Source organism: Micromesistius poutassou, assembly GCF_964030765.1.
Source record: "Micromesistius poutassou genome assembly, chromosome: 3".
NCBI lineage: Eukaryota > Metazoa > Chordata > Actinopteri > Gadiformes > Gadidae > Micromesistius > Micromesistius poutassou.
In genome coordinates, this window is record NC_140273.1 from 19973294 (window position 1) to 19991553 (window position 18260).

The window sequence follows — 18260 nt, forward strand, 5'->3', positions numbered from 1 at the left end:
TGTGTGTGTGTGGTTGGAGGTGTGTGTGTGTGTGTGGTTGGAGGTGTGTGTGTGTGTGTGTGTGTGTGTGTGTGTGTGTGTGTGTGTGTGTGTGTGTGTGTGTGTGTGTGTGTGTGTGTGTGTGTGTGTGTGTGTAGTTGGAGGTGTGTGTGTGTGTGTGTGTAGTTGGAGGTGTGTGTGTGCGCGTGCGTGCGTGCGTGTGTGTAGTTGGAGGTGTGCGTGTGGTTTCGTGTGTAGTTGGAGGTGTGTGTGTGTGCGTGCGTGCGTGCGCGTGCGTCAGCTGGCTGACCGGCGGTGGGCTCCTTGGGGCAGACGTCGGGCAGCGATCTGACGGGCCGTTGCCGTGGCGGCGAGGAGGCGTCCCGCTCCTTGCGGTAGATCCCGTCTCGCCCCCCAGCCCCGGGGCGGGGCGCAGCGGAGGAGCCGCGGCCGGACGCCATGGCATCGGAACTCCTCTAGGAGACTAGCTGCACACGCACACGCACACACACACACACACACACACACACACACACACACTGCATTGAGCAGCTTCAAAACAAGGCCACGGGACACCAGAGCATCTACCTCCTCCTCCTAACAACAGGTTTGTAAACTTAATGGACACACGACGTGATAAGGAAGGAAGCAATGTTTTTTTTCCTTAGTTAGCGCTAAGTCCTGCCATGGAACTCCATCAAAACTTTGATAAACCGATAATCGGAAGCAGCCCTACTCCAGTACAATGGAGGTCGTGTGTCTCTGGAAGCTTTTGGGCTGCATTGTTAACCGAGTCGGCGGGCCCGGGAAGGTAAAGATAAGACAGGCACTATGAACGACCCAGGCGCTGCTCTGCTGCAGTGGAGGACAAAGGGCACATACTAGAAGAGGAGGAGAGAAGCGTTGGACACCGGGCATGACTGGGTTGAAAGCAGTGTGGTTCTGTCTGCAGGCACCATCGACCACAGACGGTCAGACCATTATAAGAACACGGCGGAGCCTAGATGGCACGGTCCTATATGCAGCACCAGCCAAGTCACATGGAGAGGCAGCGGAGATCCTAACTGCGTACTTGGATGATTGTCCCTCAGTGGCTGCAGAACATTCATACTGTGTTGAGCGGGACAGAAACGGTTTCTGTGTGTTTCTCCATTGGAAAACCGGGGAACACTTTCAAAATCAAGATTAGAAAAACAGTGATGATCACCTGGCCACCGAGTGCTTAAAATGGGTACTGCAGTGAAAACCCACAACATTGGAGTTCGCCCCCTCCGCCCTTTCCACATTTCCCAGTGTTTTAGCACGGCTCAGGTCACGGCTCAGGTCACGGCTCAGGTCATGGCGCTCAGGTCTCGGCACTGAGGTCATAAGACACAGGCCCACCATAAACAAACGCTACGACCCGCAAATTACCTTTCAACAGGAGATCATACAGCCCGGAGCATTGTGTGCATTTTTTTTATTTAGTAATGTAAACGTATTCCATAAAGCTCCTTTAACCAATGATGGGCTTAAGCACCACGGTCCAGATTCAGACGCCTGCCATCTTTAAACCATCGGCCACGGAACAGAAGAGCCTGGGCAGCACATCACTGTCACATGCTAAAAATATAAGAGCTTGACCCATTTTTGTTTTCCTAAATCAGTCTTCAAATACACCAACAGTCGAGCCTGGAGCTTTTGTTTCAGATTGATCCAAAGACAACAGGGTGACTCAGTCACCAGTGCATGGCTGATGGAAACGGTGGAACACCATATTGTAGATCTACATATGGATCAGCTTTCTCCATAAGGGGCTGTCAACTCTGGAACACGAACAAGAACCAAAATAATTTGAGATATAAAATATTTTACAATGAAGGTTAAGTGCAAAGGTTAAAAGCAAACCATAACCAATGTTTAGCTAATTGTATTCTAGGCTACTACCAGTGCATGCGTCTTGTATTGGTGACCTGTTTATTGTGGCATGTGTATTGTGGGGGGGGGGGGGGGGGGGGGGGGGGGGGGGAGTGTTTTTCCATATAATGCATGGTGGTTTTATGATACTGAAAGCCCCTTATTTGAATTAAACTGCAGACGTAAAAGCAATAGCTATAAACTCCCGAGTCCCTATGCATCAGCTGCTCCCTGCCTGTATTGGAATTATGTTGATTTTCATAATCCCCATTAAATTAAATAAATAAAGGCTAAAGGATTGAGACAAACACCGGAACGGAAAGAAGAAAGGCAACACATGTGAGCCATTTGATCACAGAAACAGGAACAGAAACAAGTTCAGATTCTCAAAAAAGTGTTGCACCCAAAAATAGGAACTGAAGACGGAAAAACATTTTCTGAGCAGGGCAATACAAACACAAGCACTCCCAAACACAAGCACTTTGGCGCATTACGCCAAACCTCGAGTCCACACTTGAGATATTAAGTCACCTGGAGGCCTTCGCCTTAGTACATGAAACTATAGGGATGTACCCATAAAGCACTCTTAGAACTAGTTAGTGTACATTTTTGGTATTTCCATGTCAATGCTTGGTGAATATTGTTACAGAGAACGTTGTTGTTATCAGACTGGTGCCAAGTAAGGGCCCTCTGTGCTTGACTTTGTAATAACGACATCACCTGGCCCTAATTACAGCCAAATGACCGACCACCCCGGGGTTTACCGTTTGGTCATTTCTTAGGTGTACACATGTTCTCTAGAAACATCTTCCAATGGCTCTCTTCTCAATCCACTGATAAATGATGACCATATCGTCATGCCAACCACTCTCCCACATTGACTCAAAATAATCCGACACGTCATAGCACAGAGAGAGACTGGGACTGGTTAGACAATTACACCCGACAGGTCTGCACCATGCCGACAGTAGATGGGGGAGGAGGGTAGCTGAGGGGATAGGTCGTTGCCCTCCTGCCTCAACCACCAAACCCAATCCTCTAGCTGAAAAAGAACGGCCATGATGTGTTTTTGGTCCATTTTAGAGGCATTGTTCACCAGCAGAGCCCCTTCTGTGAAATACTATTTTCTAGGGCCAAGCCATGATTCCATATGGTCGGCTCTTCTGGCTGTTTGACACTGAAACATCTCAACCGTGACCTCTTCCACTGGTTGCCCTAATGTCACCACACTAGGGACTTTCAAGACCTCAAAAAGCCAGTGTGCATGTTGACAGCCAGATGTTAGGCAGAAAGCCCTTCAGAAAGATCCAATGCACCTATCAGCTGCTCAGTCTATGTCCACAGTAGATGCGCTACATGCACAACAGCTGCGATCGATAAAACCTATTGATGGATTGGGGTGGGGTGGGGTGGGGTATTTGGTTAATGCGGGGGGGCGAACATCTCATGTGACAACTAGCACAAACACTGACATAACAACGTCATGGGTGTCATGGCCAACCAGAAGTACCAGCCAGGTCATTATTATTTAATCGTCATTGTTTGAAGATTGCAGAACAGCTCCACTCACCATCCAAGAGAGTCCATCTCCCAAGTCCCCATGCCTAGTTAAACCACATCCTGGACCCATTAGTCCTGCACCCATTAGTCAGAAGTCATCTGCTTCAGCAGGCGTGGAGCTGACTGCCCCTCACCCATAGGATACATATGATACACAATGAAGCAAAGAAAATGAATGGCAACTGAGAAAACACAAGCTAACTAAGAAGCTTCTTTACCCTAGTTATACAAATGAAATAGGACTAAGTTTAATGACGACCAGACCATTCTTCACGGACAGGCAGCGTGCTGTTCTCCCTGGGAAGAGAAAGTGACCCATTGGACCTGGAGGTCCACTGAGTGGAGGCTAATGTTGTCAACAGCTAGCAGGGTTACACGTAGACTGTCAGTGGAGAGGCTAACCCTGGAGCTACCTAGCTCGCTATTAGCCCCTCCATTGCCAGTGAGGCGTTAGTTCAGGACTCATACATCACCGGTCTGCCACCGGCTGTACCGACATCACGGCGGGACTTCGGTCTCATCCGTACCTGTCGTCTGGATCACAGCGGTGTTCAAAACTCCTGTTCGACATCACAGAAATACAGGTCTGACAGGAGGAGCACACAGTGAGCTACCGGTGAATTTACCCATGATGCACTGCAGCACGGAGTGTGTCTCCCTGCTGCTCTCTCAACAATGCCTCACCACCGCCCCCTGTGGACCGTCTCCTCCCTTCACCTCACCACCGCCCCCTGTGGACCGTCTCCTCCCTTCACCTCACCACCGCCCCCTGTGGACCGCCTCCTCTCCTTCACCTCACCATTGCCCCCTGTGGACCGCCTCCTCTCCTTCACCTCACCATCGCCCCCTGTGGACCGCCTCCTCTCCTTCACCTCACTACCGCCCCCTGTGGACCGTCTCCTCCCTTCACCTCACCACCGCCCCCTGTGGACCGCCTCCTCTCCTTCACCTCACCATCGCCCCCTGTGGACCGCCTCCTCTCCTTCACCTCACTACCGCCCCCTGTGGACCGTCTCCTCCCTTCACCTCACCACCGCCCCCTGTGGACCGCCTCCTCTCCTTCACCTCACCATTGCCCCCTGTGGACCGCCTCCTCTCCTTCACCTCACCATCGCCCCCTGTGGACCGCCTCCTCTCCTTCACCTCACTACCGCCCCCTGTGGACCGTCTCCTCCCTTCACCTCACCACCGCCCCCTGTGGACCGCCTCCTCTCCTTCACCTCACCATCGCCCCCTGTGGACCGCCTCCTCTCCTTCACCTCACTACCGCCCCCTGTGGACCGTCTCCTCCCTTCACCTCACCACCGCCCCCTGTGGACCGCCTCCTCTCCTTCACCTCACCATTGCCCCCTGTGGACCGCCTCCTCTCCTTCACCTCACCATCGCCCCCTGTGGACCGCCTCCTCTCCTTCACCTCACTACCGCCCCCTGTGGACCGTCTCCTCCCTTCACCTCACCACCGCCCCCTGTGGACCGCCTCCTCTCCTTCACCTCACCATCGCCCCCTGTGGACCGCCTCCTCTCCTTCACCTCACTACCGCCCCCTGTGGACCGTCTCCTCCCTTCACCTCACCACCGCCCCCTGTGGACCGCCTCCTCTCCTTCACCTCACTACCGCCCCCTGTGGACCCCTCCCTTCACCTGAACACCATACACTACCGACGTGGACTCCTTAGTGAAGACATCCAGGGTTCAAGCTATCGAACCCTAGTTTGCACGACTAGGTCAAACACATTCTTCCCGAAGCAATTGACATTCTACTTGGGGTTTGGCTTTACACATGGCAATTGGAGTAATTTAAATCAAAGGATTTTGCACAAAGAAAATAACCGCAGCCATATGAACATCAACAGGACAAGTGGGCAATCATTTATTCCTCAGAGTATTACATTTTTTTTGCATAGGTTTAAATGAAACAATAGAAACCAAATGGTTAAACTAACAAGTCATAACAGTTAATGGAAGTTAACCAAGCATTCATTTTTTTTAAATAAAAGTTCAAGTTAAAAGCTGGAATGTTGCCTGAGGCCTGTTCCTCCCCACACGCACTGAAGGCTTTTATTTAAATTATTTCTGTATTGTCCGTATTCCCTGCTTATTATTAGCAATATTGAAAAGTTAATATTCTACAGAAGTGGTCCACAATGTGTTGCTGATACTTAATTAAATAATAGGTCACCCTGATGTTATCAAAAATCATCATACTTTGATTTAGCATAAAGGTAAAAAAAATCAGCACTTGAAAACGCTGCCTGGACAAATGACTCATTATCAAATACTGTTTGACTGACAAATGACTCATTATCAAATACTATTTGCCTGACCGCCAAGAAAATAGAGTGATGTCCTCCGCAGACGAGCGGCGGCGGCAGAAAGGTCACTTCATGTTAGGAGAGGAAGAACAAACCCACACCCTTCCACGGATTCTTACGTTATGAAATAATGCATATGGTCGCTGCTGGCTTTAGTGCGGAGCCATGAAGGAGCCCTCCCTCTGCGCCACTAGTCCAGGGGCCCCTGGACCGCCAGAGCCCAGGAGCCTCTCCCTCTGCGCCACTAGTCCAGGGGCCCCTGGACCGCCAGAGCCCAGGAGCCTCTCCCTCTGCTCCACTAGTCCAGGGGCCCCTGGAAGATGAGCCTGACGTAGCCGCCGCGCTCGGCCCGCAGCGGCAGGGCGCAGAAGGGGCAGGCGGTGTGGAAGGTGTGGGTGCCGTGGGGCAGCGGGATCTGGCTCCAGTAGGCCGCCGTCTTCTCCGTGCACACGTGTCCGCAGGGGGAGAAGGCGTGCGTGGGGGCCGCCGCGTCCACGTAGAAGCCCGCCTCGCAGCCCAGCCACAGGGGCACGTAGCTGCCCCGCGCCCGGCACATGGGGCACTCGCGCTCCTCGGTGGCCCCGCCGCCGCCGCCGCCGCCCCCGCCGCCGCCGCCCCCCTCGGGGCCGCCGCCGCCGCCCCCCCCGGGGCCCGCCCAGCCGTGGTAGCCGTGCACGTGGCCGCAGCGCAGGTAGGCCCAGGGCCGCTTGTCGTCCAGCACCTCGCTGCGCCGCAGGCTGGGGAAGGCCAGCGTGTTGAAGCCCACGGGGCACTGGGGCCGGCCCGCGTTCAGCTCCTGCCGCAGCGCCTCCAGGTGCTTGACGGTGGGCGTGCCGGCCAGGCCCTCGGCCGTGCGCCACAGCAGGGTGGCGCCGCACAGGTCGATGAGCGAGCCGTCCACCAGCTCCTGGGACTCCGCCTCCACCTGTGACGGGGGGGGGAGAGGAGGGGGGGGGGGGGGGCAGGGGGGGGGCACTGAGGACGTGGACTAAGAGAAGAGTAGGAGTAGGAGTTCCCTTCAACACTGTGTGTGTGTGCGTGTGTGTGTGCGCTCGCGCGTGCGTGCGTGCGTGCGTGCGTGCGTATGGGGTGAAATCGAAGTCAAAACACTTGGGAAAGATGCGCAGCAACGTGTGTGTGCACGCATGGTTACTTTGTTATGCATGCGTGTGTGCGTGCGTTGTTACGCGCAGATTGTATTTCACGCGTAACAAGAAGCTGCGTACGTATGAAGCAGCGTGCGCACGTCTGCCTGTCACTGTTTGACAAATATTGTTACGCGTTCACACACACACGTGCGGTCACAGATTCTGATTCTGCGCGGCCGGAAGTTGATCTGCAGTGCGCGCACACATGCACACGCATAATATGAACGTGTAGTGTAGTTGGCCTTTTCATTTCATTCATCACTACACTACACGTTCATGTAACGCGTAGTGTGCGCACCGTGCAGATCAACTTCCGGCCGCGCAGCATCAGAATCTGCGACCGCACGTGTGCGTGAACGCGTAACAACATTTGTCAAACAGTGACAGGCAGACGTGCGCACGCTGCTTCATACGTACGCAGCTTCTTGTTACGCGTGACAGAGTTTGCGCACGTCGTTTCCGCGTACGTGTGAGCGCCTGACAAAAATGTTCAATTATCTTCATGCGAGCGTTAATGCGTGCGTTCGCTAAAAACGCATGAATGTTACACGTAGTCACTACGCGTAGTGTGATTACCGGCGTGCAGCAGTCATCACGCATGAACGTGCGCGTGAACGGGGGGACTATTATAAGTCAATGAGGAAAGTACATCACACGTCAGGCGCTGTCTGCTGCACAGGCGTCAAAGCACGCGGGTGTGACATGTTCAGTTGATATGTGCGCACGTAATATGACACAATCCTGCCGGCATAGCGTGCGTGCGTGTGTGCGTGTGTTGCTTTATTACATGTCTTTATAAACATGCAGGGTGTGGTTACTCACAGCTCTCGCTCTCCGCACACATTTATTTAAAAACATTTATTAATTAGTGTCTGCTCATTAATCGATTGTATTCTTCCAGTGCTGCCGGGGACCCTCTGACCCACCATCTTCCCGCGGTGCTGGGCCGAGCGCGTCTCCCTCAGGGTGAAGACACTGCCGCACACCGAGATCTCCCTCCACAGGCCCGGACCCGAGTCCTGGGTGAAGCCGCGGTGCGGGTGCATCACCAGCACGCCGTTGGTGGTGAGTCCGTCCATCTGGCCGTCGGGCGTCCTCCACTTGGCCGCCTTCTCCTGCAGACAGCGCCGCAGAGAGAGGGCCTCGTTAAAGGGGAGGCGGCTCCTTCCACTCAAGTGGACGGTGCTCTACACCCGTGACGATAACGGGAGACTGTGTGGAGCCAGGCCTCTCTCGAAAAGATGTCAAAAAATATATTCTAACTTCTGGTCCTTCTGCTGAGACCCTGAGAAGATGTTCTCTGCACCACCACTGAGACCCACCCCTAAGAAGATGTTCTCTGCTCCACCACTGAGACCCTGAGAAGATGTTCTCTGCTCCACCACTGAGACCCTGAGAAGATGTTCTCTGCTCCACCACTGAGACCCTGAGAAGATGTTCTCTGCACCACCACTGAGACCCACCCCTAAGAAGATGTTCTCTGCTCCACCAACTGAGACCCTGAGAAGATGTTCTCTGCACCACCACTGAGACCCTGAGAAGATGTTCTCTGGTCCACCAACTGAGACCCAGAGAAGATGTTCTCTGCTCCACCACTGAGACCCTGAGAAGATGTTCTCTGCTCCACCACTGAGACCCTGAGAAGATGTTCTCTGCTCCACCACTGAGACCCTGAGAAGATGTTCTCTGCTCCACCACTGAGACCCTGAGAAGATGTTCTCTGCACCACCACTGAGACCCTGAGAAGATGTTCTCTGCTCCACCACTGAGACCCACCCCTAAGAAGATGTTCCTGGAGGAGTCGAAGCCGGCGGCGTAGATGCGGGCGGCGTACGGGGGGTTCCTCTGGCAGATGATGCGGCAGGCGAAGCGGGAGATGGTGCTCTGGATGGACAGCCGGCTGGCGGGCCCCTGGGAGCCGCCGGGCACCGTGTCCGTCACCACCAGGTCGATGGGGCCCTCCGTGGAACGGCCCACCTGTGATCACAGCCATTTACAGTACATCAAATACTGTAATCTAATGAAAATAAATGTCTGCTAATGCGGGCCACTGGGGGGATGCACCGCGCCTCATGGGGCCTCATAGGAACACAATCTGCTCAACTGTCACCAGATGTTCTGCTTTGGCTCCTTAATCTGCAGGTGGATTATTTGTATATGGGGAACATATAAGTGAAAATAATTGCATACATTGAGTCTGGCAATTGTCACTCATAGAGCAAAATATGTTGGTAATTATGACAATTATTTTAACAATGGCATAAAGTCCAGTGAAGTACTGATACTGGTACTGGTTCTGGTACCGGTAATGGTACCTGACCCTGGGCCGCTCGGTGGCTCTACACGGTAGTGCATCTACCACTACAACACAGGTTCGATTCCCACCTGTGGGCCAATGCTAAGTGTCATCCACCCCCCTTCTTCAGCCAACTGAGCCGTCCTAAAAAGGCATCGATGAGCCCGTAAAGGATATCAATCCATTGACCTGTCCTTAAAGGCACCGATGAGCCCGTAAACCAACAATGGTTTATGGGCTCACATGAGTCCACTGGTTAAAGTAAACACAGCGGCGGGACACGGACCTGGAACATGTCTGTGCTGCCGTCGTGGGTGTACTCCACCACCACCGTCTGCGCTCTGGAGAGGGTGTAGGAGATGCTGTGCTGGTCCTTGTTGCTGATGGCCTGAGGGCCACCAAGACAGTTGGGTTAACGCCGTTGGACCACAAATATGTTCTTTATACCAATAACAACCGCTCAGGAGGATATGGCTGTTCTCACGATCTGAATCTGGGTCATTACATTGTCACATGTGAGAATTTACAGTAATTATTATCAGGGCATGCCATTCATTTTTCCGTATCTGACAACAAACAGGGTTAAGAAATGTTGGTACTAGATTGATGACCTGCCTACCCAACACAGAAACGGTACAATCTGTGGTATGAGACATAACACATGCAAGGCAACATATGTCTCTGTCATATATGTATACTGCATTTTGTCAACAAGACATGATACTGTTGAATCTATACTCATTCATTCTCTGCCAGTCGTAGAAACAAACTGATTAGAAATAAAGACGTTTTTTCCGCAGGATATTTTCCGCAGGATATTATATTAAGTCCCACGTTCCCCTTTTTTTGAGGGGACAGTTTCCGAGTGACCAACCACGTGTTGTGGTGACCAACCACGTGTAGCCAGCCCCCACCTTGGCGGCCTGGGGCGTGCAGGAAGCGTGCACCACGCTAGGCTTCACCCCGTTGGCCTTGGCCCTGCGGCACAGGGCGAAGCGGCTCCTACGTCTCCCCTTCTCTGCTGTTGGAGAGAGGGAGCCATTGTATCTAGACAGAGAGACACAGAGACACAGAGAGAGAGAGAGAGAGAGAGAGAGAGAGAGAGAGAGAGAGAGAGAGAGAGAGACAGACAGAGAGAGAGAGAGAGAGAGAGAGAGAGACAGAGAGACACAGAGAGAGAGAGAGAGAGAGAGAGAGAGAGAGAGACAGAGAGACACAGAGAGAGAGAGAGAGAGAGAGAGAGACAGAGAGACACAGAGAGAGAGAGAGAGAGAGAGAGAGAGAGAGAGAGAGAGAGAGAGAGAGAGAGAGAGAGAGAGAGATTTTTTACACTGCCAAATATGCCCGTCTTATGCCCGCCTTTTTCCCAGCATGGTCGGAGCGTTTACATTGACCGAGGTAATATACCGCCCCGATTTCGCACCCCAATTTACACTCTCGGACCCTACACATATCGGGGGTTTCATTTTCATGTAAATGCAATTACGCGGCCTTGCGGTTCCAGGGGCGGGGCTTGGGTAGAGGTGTTGTTGGCGTCGTCTCTACAACAGAGACAACGCAGCTACATCAACATGAGGAGTTCTAACTGGAGAGACGGTGAAATCTGTGAGCTGCTGAGCATCATGGGAAGAGAAGGTGATGCAGTCGCATTTAACGAAGACGGGGAAAGACGATGCGATCTAAGAGAAAGTACCAGAGGAACGGTCCTTACGAGGCTTTTGTCGGGATACAAAACAAGTGGTCAGCAAAATAAAGAATATGTTGGCGTTTTTTCACTTGTAAATAGTTAATTGCATTTGTAGCCTACACTCAGATGTACACTCATTCTTGCATGCGAGTGTCTCGAATCATGAAAAAATGTAAACATTTCGGAGTTAGCAAATTATTCTAGTCTAGTCTACTCTCTGTGCGTAGCCCCGCCTTCTCCCGTGGTTGGCATATTTACAACTTACATTAGATGTAACAAACATAACATTCCCCTTGATATTTTTGCAGTAAGTTCCCCTTGTGACAAGTAATGTATCAGCTTCTTGTCAGCCGGGTCACAAGACTTGAAGTGGCAGAAACTAGGAAATGGAGAGCGCGCACACACACACACACACACACACACACACACACACACACACACACACACACACACACACACACACACACTCTAACACCACAGAACTAGGTCTCTCACTCTACCTAAAGCTACAGAAATGCGACTCCCTCCCTCAGTGGTAGTGGAACATGCGATTGAGTGATGTCAATCTCAGCCGTGACCGCTGTGCTTTGACAGGCCTTCATTCCGCTCGGTCAACATTCCACTCTTCAGTAGAGTACCAAAGAGGTGCAGCCATTTTCTACATATTCTCGTTATTGTCTTCCACGTGGCATTGTTCTAGCTCGCTCTCAACAATGGAGAAGGGGGGGGGGGGGGGGGGGGGGGTTCCCCAAGAGGGCTGTGTTCTGAGCTAAATGCAAACAATAAAGGGCAGAGTAGAAAGCGTTGGAAACCACAGCAGCCATTACTGGACAGACAGCCTGCTCTCTGGGCCCCTGGGACCGGGCTCCTGTGCAGGAAGTCAACCCACAATTACTATCACTCTCGTGGCTCCAGTCGCTGTCTCTGCATTGGGGTTCAGAGTTTCCCTAACATGTAGGTGCTAAACCACTGAATCCGGTTTCACTAGAAAATACTGCGCTACATCAAGGTCAATCGTATCGCGCTACATCAAGGTCAACCCAACTGCGCTAAATCTGCTCCTATACGTTGTCGAACACCAAAAGCAAAGCTATATACCGTATATATATATATCTGTATATATTCATAGATTCAAGACACTCGCATGCAAGAATGAGTGTACATCTGAGTGTAGGCTACAAATGCAATTAACTATTTACAAGTGAAAAAACGCCAACATATTCTTTATTTTGCTGACCACTTGTTTTGTATCCCGACAAAAGCCTCGTAAGGACCGTTCCTCTGGTATTTTCCCTTAGATCGCATCATCTTTCCCCGTCTTCGTTAAATGCGACTGCATCACCTTCTCTTCCCCTGATGCTCAGCAGCTCGTGGATTTCACCGTCTCTCCAGTTAGAACTCCTCATGTTGATATCGCTGCGTTGTCTTTGTTATAGAGACAACGCCAACAACACCTCTACCCAAGTCCCGCCCGTGGAACTGCCAAGCCGCGTATATGTGTATATATATATATATATATATATATATATATATATATATATATATATGTCTCCTATATATGAATGGGATGCGTTAGCCCGTACCCCAGCAGGATGAGCTCCCCGTAGGAGACGGGGCCCTTGGTGGAGGCCAGGGCGGTGGGGGGGTTCTCCTGGGGGGCTGGGGAGAACATGGGGGCTGTGGGCCTGGCTGGAGGGGCTCTCTCCTCCGGGGCCTCCTGCGTCCTCAACCGCGTCTCGGCGACGTGGCGCTCGCTTGGCACCTGTCATCACCTGTCGGCGTGGCAACGGGAACATAAGCTCTTTGTGTCAGCGTCATTATCCCGGTACAGGAGGTCAGAACAGCACTGAGCGGGTACAGAGAATCAGGGAACAGGTGAAGTGAGCCAAGTCAAACATAGCCAAGCCGAATGTCTCACTGAGCAATAAAAAACTGCACATATACAGTGTGGTAATATGAATGACTGAAGTCTGTATTTCATACGGAAGCTTTAGACACTTGTAGAAACCCCATAGGGCATCACCGCTAAGCTATTTGTGCTGGGTTGGCAGTCTGTAAACCGACTCGTTACGCGTGCCGTTCCCTCACGGTAACCACAGTAAAGGTCTTCTCTCTTCATCTGACAGAAGCGACAGAAGCTGAACTCTTTCTGTTCCTTCACCACATGACAGACTTCACCTTTGGAACGAGGCGTGCTGCTGGATTGCACCAGAAACAACCATCTGGTGTTGACACATCTGTCTCCTACCCGGCGAGGGAAAACAGAATCAGTTATAGCTACTTATGAGTAAGTGTGATGTGGTCATTGAGGAAAACGGAAGCTGGAGTGGCCGTACGGGTCTCTCCACTGAGAGAGGGACGTTTTAGAGGTTCTGCCATCTAAAAACAATAACTGACACTGATGTTTAGCTTATTTTATAACTGAAAAACATTGGAGTTTTAAATCCAGGGTCGAAATGATGGTCCTTATCCAGGTTTTATCAGTAAACACACAGCGATGTCCTAACTCCAGTGACTTAAACGGGGCTCACGGGACAATCAGACCCCACAAAACAAATGGACTGCAGACAGTGGCGTTGTTTCCACCGGGCGTTTGGACCAGCGGAGGGCCGGGCCCCTGGCTGGGTCTCATCGGGACAGGGGGCCCTCGTGTGCCTCAGGCCGTGTGGCTAACGTACGAGCATGAGGGTCAACAGAGTGGCGGGGGCCACATGTCTCTCCTCTGCCAGCTGGAGCCTCCTGGCTCCAGGCCAGCTCTACTGAGGGCCCCGGCTGGCTCCATAGAGGGCCCCCGGCCAGCTGCACAGAGGGCCCCCGGCCAGCTTCACAGAGGGCCCCGCGGTTCAGACAGCAGGTCGTCTGGCTCCTAGCGATGCTTTATAATTCCTCAGCTTTAGTGACACGGACAACAATACACTCTGCTCTAGCAAAGACAGCAGAACGTGTTAGAAAGGTACTCAATAACAGAACATAGTGGCCGTCATATCTGACTGTTTTACATTCATTTACATTACATGTATTTAACATGAAGGCTATGTCGAGTTATCTGAAACACTGGCTCAAACAAAACCAGACCTTCAATCACGGATCATGGTGCTATTTTATAACTGCACTTTTATTGTTTTATTAGCCTTGGCTTGAGACTCTGCATGCAGCGCATTGTGTCACGTTTTAAACCTGTTCATGTTTACTATGTTACTATATACTGTATATTTACTATGTCACTCACAAATAAACTAAAATACTAAATAAACAACCAACTGGAAGGCCTACATACGTCCATCTATGAGACGAAGAGTCATGTGGCAGGGCAGGCCACACAGACCAGCCTATACTTATGTCTCTGATCTGCGGCCTCCAGGGAACGGAGAACCCTCCTCAGACGATACCCACAGCTCTACAGAAGACTCCTTTTCCCAGCAGCCACCCTGGGTCAGACTCTCATGGTGTGTTCCAGATGCCTCGGACACCAGCCTTCTGAGTTGCAAAGTGGGGAAATCTCCCAGCTTTCTTGCGGCGTTTCACAGAGGCACGGCCCCTTTTGGTCGGTCCCACTCGGAATTCTGAGAGGATACCGAGTTCAGTGAGGCGACTCGTCAACAAAAATATATAAAGATTGCCTTGCTGTGCGTGCAATACAATGTAAAGTTGTGTTGTTTGTTGCTGGTTTGCTAAAGAGGCTAATGTAGCCAACAATAACAACGGCAAAATGACATGACACGATCACAAAGACGAACGGGAACGCTATAAATGCTACGAGCTACAGGAAATGACGTCACAAGTGCAACTCGGAAGGCTGGTGTCCGAGGCGTCTGGAACACACCACAAGGCCCCAAGGTGAGCTCCGCTGCAGGGCGGGGAGCGATAACAGGCCGCTGTGTAAACAGGACCGTTGACCACGGCCAGAGCCACTCGTCTCCACGCCCAGGGGGGCGGAGCAGAGATCAGGAAAGATTAGGGTTTGGACTCTTGGCCTTCTTCCCTACACAACAGTGTGTAGAGAAGGACCTCCTTCCACCAAGCCCACCCCTCAACACTCAACATGTGTACACACACACATGTATATTTATCTTGCTATGAATACAGCCAGTTAGCAAGGAGTGGGACAGAGACCCATTCACGCTCTGTAACTGGATGAAAGAATCTGGTAATTGGCGGGGGGTGGGGGGGGGGGTCTCATCCAAACAAACAATGGGGTGGCATGTTTGAACTGACTTCACTACTCTGCAACAAGAGGGCTTTTGTCCAACGCCTTCCTCTCGTGACGCTGACATAATCGCCAGTCTGACGTCTGTGTTTGTGTGTGTATGCGTGTGTGTGTTTGCGTCTTCGCCTTTGTGTGTTTCTGTGTGTGTGTATCTGTGTGTGTGTTTCTGTGTTTCAGGCACGTCGGTGCCTGTCTGCATGCATGCGTCTCGTGCAAGCTTGTGCATGGGTTATGTATGTGTGCATGCGTGTGCGTGTCCATATGTGTGTGTGTGTGTGTGTGTGTGTGTGTGTGTGTGTGTGTGTGTGTGTGTGTGTGTGTGTGTGTGGGCCTTGTGCATGTTTGTATGTGTGTTTGTGTATGTGTGTGTGCGTGGGTCTCATGCGTATGTGTGTGTGCGCGTTTTGGATTAGATTGCCAAAGTGCCGAAAGGGAACACCACAGTTTGGGCACTTAAGGGAAATGTTGAGAGTCCAATAGCAGAGCTGTGCCTCACACGCGTCATGCTCACTCTGAACTCAACCAGGGGCCCTCAGACATCATCGACATCCTGATGATTACACCTTGATGGAACCTTGATGGGCCTGGGATTCTGACGTTAGAGCCTAGAGGGACGGTAAGGGAACCATGGTAACAACAGGCCCGTGGATACTCTCCATCACACTGGAGGATCACTGGTGCTGCTTTGGAGGTTGAACGGAGGAGGTTCACGGTTGAGCTCAGAGCTTCAGAGTCTGACTCTGACGTTGGCTCCCCCTCTGGATCCCGGCCTCCAGGGACCTGGACCGAGGGGCTGGTCCTCCCAGGTGGGCTGGGCACCAGCTCAAACACAGGTCCTGCTGGCCGTCTTCAAACGCAATACTAACAATAGGTTGTACCTCATGAAGATCTCCTTCTCTAGAAGTGTGTCGGTGTAGGGCACCAGTCCCTCTGACTGGGGCCCCACGAGTCCCTCTGACTGGGGCCCCACGAGTCCCTCTGACTGGGGCCCCACCAGTCCCTCTGACTGGGGCCCCACCAGTCCCTCTGACTGGGGCCCCACCAGTCCCTCTGACTGGGGCCCCACCAGTCCCAGAGACTGGGGCCCCACCAGTCCCTCTGACTGGGGCCCCACCAGTCCCAGAGACTGGGGCCCCACCAGTCCCACAGACTGGGGCCCCACCAGTCCCACAGACTGGGGCCCCACCAGTCCCTCTGACTGGGGCCCCACCAGTCCCTCTGACTGGGGCCCCACCAGTCCCTCTGACTGGGGCCCCACCAGTCCCACAGACTGGGGCCCCACCAGTCCCACAGACTGGGGCCCCACCAGTCCCACAGACTGGGGCCCCACCAGTCCCAGAGACTAGCCCAGGCTTGGACTGGTGATCAGTTATCCACCACAGGGAGACCCTCACTCTCTCCAGGAGCCCTCACAAGGAGCTCGCCAATAGGATGATCAGTACTCAGGAAGTAATATTCACAATCATACGTAGTATGTTACCGTTAGCAGGAACAGACAATAATTACATAACGACAACGGGCTCACAATATAGTAGTATTGCATTATAGAGAGAAGGGCTTGAGTGGTTGATTAGTAGGGAGTCTGTGCTCACATGTTTGACACATATATATAGCCTACTACATATTTATTGTATCGTAATGTGTTGTAGTAGTAAAAAAAAATCATTATTTATCGTTATCATTATTACTACAACACTACATTACCATATATTAAATACATATATGGTACATACATCTTGTAGTATATATATTACTAACGCTGCATTTCCGTTGACAGTTGAACGAATGGTCGAATTCTTAGAAAGGAACAAAAGAGCGAAACAGAAGCCAGATGCTCCAGCGAGATGATGCATACAAATCAGCTTGTGTTGCCGGAACAATAGCCCCCAGCTGGGCTGGAGCCGGCCGCCCCCGGCCGGGCTGGAGCCCCGCTGGAGCCCCCCTAGAGCCCCCCTGGAGCCCCGACCGGGGTACCACCGCGCTGAACGCGCACAACACCGCGCTTTACGCACAGCAGAGGAATACAGTACATCATTGATAAAAAGGGAAATACGCGTGTGTGTGTGTGTGTGTGTGTGTGTGTGTGTGTGTGTGTGTGTGTGTGTGTGTGTGTGTGTGTGTGTGTGTGTTTCATTGGTAACATAATATTGGGGCAGGTTTGCGCTTGCCGTTTGAGGCTGAAGTTCGCAGTTTGAACAGAACTCGGAAGTAAACACATTGCCGTAACTTCAAATAGCACAGAGGAAAACGACTGATGCCCAAATAATATGAGGTCACTTGATGATACAATTACACAGTGGAAAGAAAGTTAAGCAGACCTTTTGGACGAAGCCCTTGTCTTACCTATCGGCTGGCCGGGAGCATCGTGTTGCGATACCCAACACCGGGGGCTCGACTGCCTACAGACAGCCGGATATCTCAGAGTTCAGGACGCTAGAGCCACCAAACGGGTTTTTGTTGTGTGTCTCGGGCAAAAATGTCCAATAATCTTCCGGCCCGCTGCTCGGTTGGGACTCGGGATCGGTCCTCTTCTCGCCCTCGCTCTGTCTCCTATACCCCTTTCTCTGACACACACACACTCACACGTACACATTCAGCCACGTGACCGCGTAACCTGACACCCCAGGCTTCTGCCACCCTGGGTTGGTCATCTCTCTCTCATCCATATGGAGATCCTCCATCTGCCCAACTCTCTAGAAGTATATATATATATATATATATATATATATATATATATATATATATATAAAGTGGTCCTCTGTCTTGGGACCTGAACATGAGTTTAGCCAGCCTAAACATGTATGTAGCCTATGTTTGTGTGTACTGAAGTAGCTCTACAGGCCTACAATACAAAGAATCGTTTGAAGCATGATTTTAAAGTAATACTTTCTGGTCCCATTTGGTCAAAGCGAATAGACAATAGAAGAAGAAGCTACGTCTGTGGCTGTTGTGATGCATAAGGCAGCATTCTTCCCCACAGCGCTGTAATGTCCTGAGAGATGGCCATTATTGGGTGGATTATGAATGGTGAATCAGGTTGACTCGGACAAGGAGAGCTGTTACGCCATTGGCCTTGAACTTTCACACAGCTCATAGTTATTCGTGCTCAGCTCCCTGACCACTGAATACATCGCATTCAGTAAGGGCGGGTTCATATTCATAAGGAATCCAACTA

The 18260-nt window shown here is 51.6% G+C and overlaps 2 protein-coding genes across 3 annotated transcripts in view; both read right to left on the bottom strand.

The window, feature by feature from the left end:
• vps54 (VPS54 subunit of GARP complex) overlaps window positions 1–4073 on the bottom strand; it is a 30678-nt gene extending 26605 nt beyond the window's left edge. For both annotated transcript variants that reach the window (XM_084465799.1, XM_084465800.1), the window contains exons 1-2: window positions 3963–4073; window positions 290–467 (exon numbers count right to left, since the gene is read on the bottom strand). In XM_084465799.1, the coding sequence (XP_084321925.1) occupies window positions 290–440 (151 nt within the window). In that variant the 5' untranslated portion in view covers window positions 441–467; window positions 3963–4073. The remainder of the gene's footprint in view (window positions 1–289; window positions 468–3962) is intronic.
• Window positions 4074–5321: 1248 nt separating this feature from the next.
• On the bottom strand, window positions 5322–17642 carry LOC311341269 (E3 ubiquitin-protein ligase pellino homolog 1-like). The gene is made up of 7 exons (XM_084466171.1): window positions 17429–17642; window positions 12462–12650; window positions 10106–10238; window positions 9478–9579; window positions 8672–8872; window positions 7822–8010; window positions 5322–6672 (listed from the first exon to the last, which is right to left on the bottom strand). The coding sequence occupies exons 2-7, from the start codon at window positions 12548–12550 to the stop codon at window positions 6046–6048; spliced, it is 1341 nt and encodes a 446-aa protein (XP_084322297.1). The 5' UTR covers window positions 12551–12650; window positions 17429–17642; the 3' UTR covers window positions 5322–6045.
• Between the last annotated feature and the right edge of the window lie 618 nt (window positions 17643–18260).